Source organism: Panicum hallii, chromosome 1, assembly GCF_002211085.1.
Source record: "Panicum hallii strain FIL2 chromosome 1, PHallii_v3.1, whole genome shotgun sequence".
NCBI classification, from domain to species: domain Eukaryota; kingdom Viridiplantae; phylum Streptophyta; class Magnoliopsida; order Poales; family Poaceae; genus Panicum; species Panicum hallii.
Genome location: NC_038042.1, coordinates 51038250 through 51041426, shown reverse-complemented (window position 1 = coordinate 51041426; position 3177 = coordinate 51038250). Strand labels below are relative to the sequence as shown.

Sequence of the window (3177 nt, the reverse complement as noted above, 5' to 3'; positions counted from 1 at the left end):
CGTATCTGTCGGGCAGGGAGATCCCGCGGCCAGACTCCGCAGAAACGCAGAAATCGATCGTTTCCGCCGGGCATGCGCGGTGGGTGTATTAAACATCTAATGGTGTTATTAATGCATTATTAGTATATATTAAATGATGTTAACACATTTCAATTAATATTAAGGAGTAATAAGATAAACTAAGAGCTATAAGATAATAGATAATAGTTGTATGTAATAAATGCCACGATGATGATTTTTTATACTTTTATCTTATGCAACCCATCCTTGTACGAGCAACCAAACAAATTCTCGAGACAGCCTTGCTCGTACAAACGGACAACCAAACACTACGTTCTTGCATGCATTGGGCCAGGCTGCCGGGAGCCAGGCTGCTTCCATGCGAGCCTGAGTTCATCCGTGAACCAATCACGCCGTAAGGGACCGTGGGAGAAGTGATAAGGTGGAGAGAGAACAGAGAAGGGAAGGAAGGAAAAAAGAAAAAGAAATAGGAAGAAAAAGGAAAAATACAAAAAATGAGGGTACTAGGATCATTTGTTCTTTTCTACATATTTTAAATATTTGTTTCATCAAACACTTTTCAAAATAAAAATGGCTTCAGCAAAGAAGCCGCTCTGCTGTAAAAATTATAATCAAAGCTGTTTCGGCCGCAGCCAGAACCCTGCTAGACTTTGAACGGATCGAGAGCGCACGCGGCTGTTGGTCTTTCCTCTATGATATTTTTCTAGGGGAAGAGGCCACCTCGCTTTTCTTTTCTATTTTTTATTTGTTTAAGTGGAAATGTGGAATGTTTGGTTTTCTAACCTAAATCAGTTTTGGCCCATTGGGCTTTCGCGTCACTGGTAAATTAGCTTGCGGCCCATAACAAGTATCATAAACTCCCAACTTTTTAAAAAGTTTTGATTTGACAATAAAATCCAACTTTGAATTTCCAACTTTGCCGGTGTTGTGAAGAAACCAAATGCTCTCCTTGGACGAAAGGTTCGTGATGCAACAATTTACTGGACGTTTTTATGTGTTTTAAATTTAGGGGAAACCTAAATATGACCCTATGCTATGCACCTTTATATTTACTTATTAGATAATTAGATTAAATTTTTACTCAACCTGATTTCATTTTTTTCTGCGAAATACCTAAGCTGTGCATGATACTTGACATTTTCAGACCTTGTACAGCACGCAGACGAATATGATGTCCGCGGTGTGAACATATCGCCCCTAATTTCTAGGACGTGCTATCTGCCAGTGACCGTACTCTGTTCTGACTAGCTCGCGGCACCGACCCACCGGGATTCAACGGCACGTTGAGGAACTCCAGAAATCGCGGCCTCCCCACGTGCTCCTTCGAGCCCTGCGCGTGGGGAGAAAGAGAACGAGCCCTGTTGCTGCAGATCGAGGAGAATGTGGACAGCGATAGGCTTCGATCGAAGTTGCAGCGAGCAAAAAAGAGGAGAGATACAAAAGGTGCAGGAGCTGGAGCTTACCCCCAGCACCCCCTCAAAAAGGCACGAACGCTCCCGGGCACCCGTCCGATCGGGGACGCCCGGAAGAGCGAAAAAAGGTTTGCGGCGGTAAATGAGCCCGGAAACAACTTCGGTTACAGTTAAACTGGGAGCAGTACGCTAGTGCACCAGCCGGTGCTTAATACGGACGGCACGGCGACGGCGAGTCGGTCGGCGCGGTCTTCCGTCGATGGGGGTCACCAGTAAGAGTACGCCGCCGGGGACGCGGCGGTTCTGGACCGCTTGCTGCCGGCCACGGCGGCCAGCTCCGGGCTGCCGTACATCATCTGCGGCACCCACCGCTCCCGGCTGGCCCGCGCGCCGCCGGCGGCCGCGCTGTCGCCGAAGAGCTGCTCCTGCGCCATCCAGGCCGAGTAGCCGCCGTCCGGGACGCCGCCGATCCGAGGCGGCCCTCCCTGCTCGATCAGAACAGAAACCAAGTTAGTTAATCAGAGTCCGGTCGTCAAAACTGCTAGTCAATCTACTGATGCCATAATATGCACGTATTGTAGCATGAGGGCGCCGTGGCTAAACTGGCCCCGCGAGATAAAATAGAGTTGGCTCCTGGAGACATTATGGTCACGCTCACGCACACCCTGGACCAGCGAGGGTTTGCGAGCGTAACTCCAAACCGTACAGCGCGCCCATAATGGGTGGGCATGGAAGCTATGGCACTAATGCCGATGCCGACGTGATCGGGGGGCTTTCGGCGGTGCTCGCTGCTAGTACTAGCTCAGGAACGTGTCGAGGTTCGTCAAGAATGGCAGTACGACTAGCTGCTATAGGTTACTCGTCGTCATGGCAACGGGCAGCGGGGGATCAGAGCAGCAGCACCAACCTGATAGGACGCGTCTGCGGAGACGCCGATGCTGGCGGCGGCGGCGGCGGCGGCGGCGGCCTCGTCCACCAGGAAGTCCTCGACGTGCCAGCCGGGGAGCGTCTTGGTGAGGTACTCGGAGATGCTGCTGCTGTCGCTGCCGTGGCTGGTTGCGGGCGCGGGCGGCGGGGCGAAGCTGCCGCTGCTGTTCTCGTCCTCCGACGGCGGGGACGGGCAGGCGGCCGGCTCGGCGGAGAGGCGCACGCCGGTGAGCAGGAACCGGGTGTGGCGCATGGTCAGCTCGCTGGCCGTGTGCACCGACACGTCGCAGTCCCGGCACAGGATCGCCCGGTCCTCCTTGCAGAATAGGAGCCCCCTCTTCTCCTGCACGAGATCACAACACGGAGCGCGCGCAATCCGATCAGAACACGCATCGAGCTTCGGCAGCCGTCGCGATTGGAGCAGCGCTCCAGCATATAACAGCGGCGACCGGATGATTATGATGCGCGCACGGGCCGAACCTGGCAGATGTCGCAGAGCGGAGGCGGCGGCTGCTGCTGCCCCGGCGACGAGGACGGTGGCGCCGGGTTGAGCAGCGAGAAGCGGCGGTGCTTGCCGGCGAGCTTGTTGGCGCGGTGCACGCGGCGGTCGCACGCGCCGCACAGCGCGGCCTCGTCGGCGCAGCAGAACACCGACGCCGCCTCCGCCGCGCACACGTCGCACTGCACCTTCATCCTCCCTCTCCGCGCGCGGTCAGCTCAGAGCTCAGGTCAATGGTGTTGTTGTGGATCGGGTGGAGGGAGGCTCACTGTAGCGCCCGCGTGGAGGGAATCGTTAGTAGTCCTTGCTACTCCTAGG

General features: G+C 54.8%; 1 protein-coding gene across 1 annotated transcript; it reads right to left on the bottom strand.

The window, feature by feature from the left end:
• Positions 1-1404: 1404 nt before the first annotated feature.
• Positions 1405-3177, bottom strand: LOC112873562 (B-box zinc finger protein 20-like). The gene is made up of 3 exons (XM_025936564.1): positions 2841-3177; positions 2341-2703; positions 1405-1918 (listed from the first exon to the last, which is right to left on the bottom strand). The coding sequence occupies exons 1-3, from the start codon at positions 3051-3053 to the stop codon at positions 1700-1702; spliced, it is 795 nt and encodes a 264-aa protein (XP_025792349.1). The 5' UTR covers positions 3054-3177; the 3' UTR covers positions 1405-1699.

What these genes read in the sequence shown, in the direction of transcription:
- LOC112873562 (XM_025936564.1), bottom strand. Translation starts at nt 3,053, where the DNA reads ATGAAGGTGCAGTGCGACGTGTGCGCGGCGGAGGCGGCGTCGGTGTTC. An exon ending in CGCTCTGCGACATCTGCCAG is followed by an intron (nt 2,704 to 2,840) that starts GTTCGGCCCGTG and finishes GATCTCGTGCAG; the next exon opens with GAGAAGAGGGGGCTCCTATT. An exon ending in CCGCAGACGCGTCCTATCAG is followed by an intron (nt 1,919 to 2,340) that starts GTTGGTGCTGCT and finishes CTGATCGAGCAG; the next exon opens with GGAGGGCCGCCTCGGATCGG.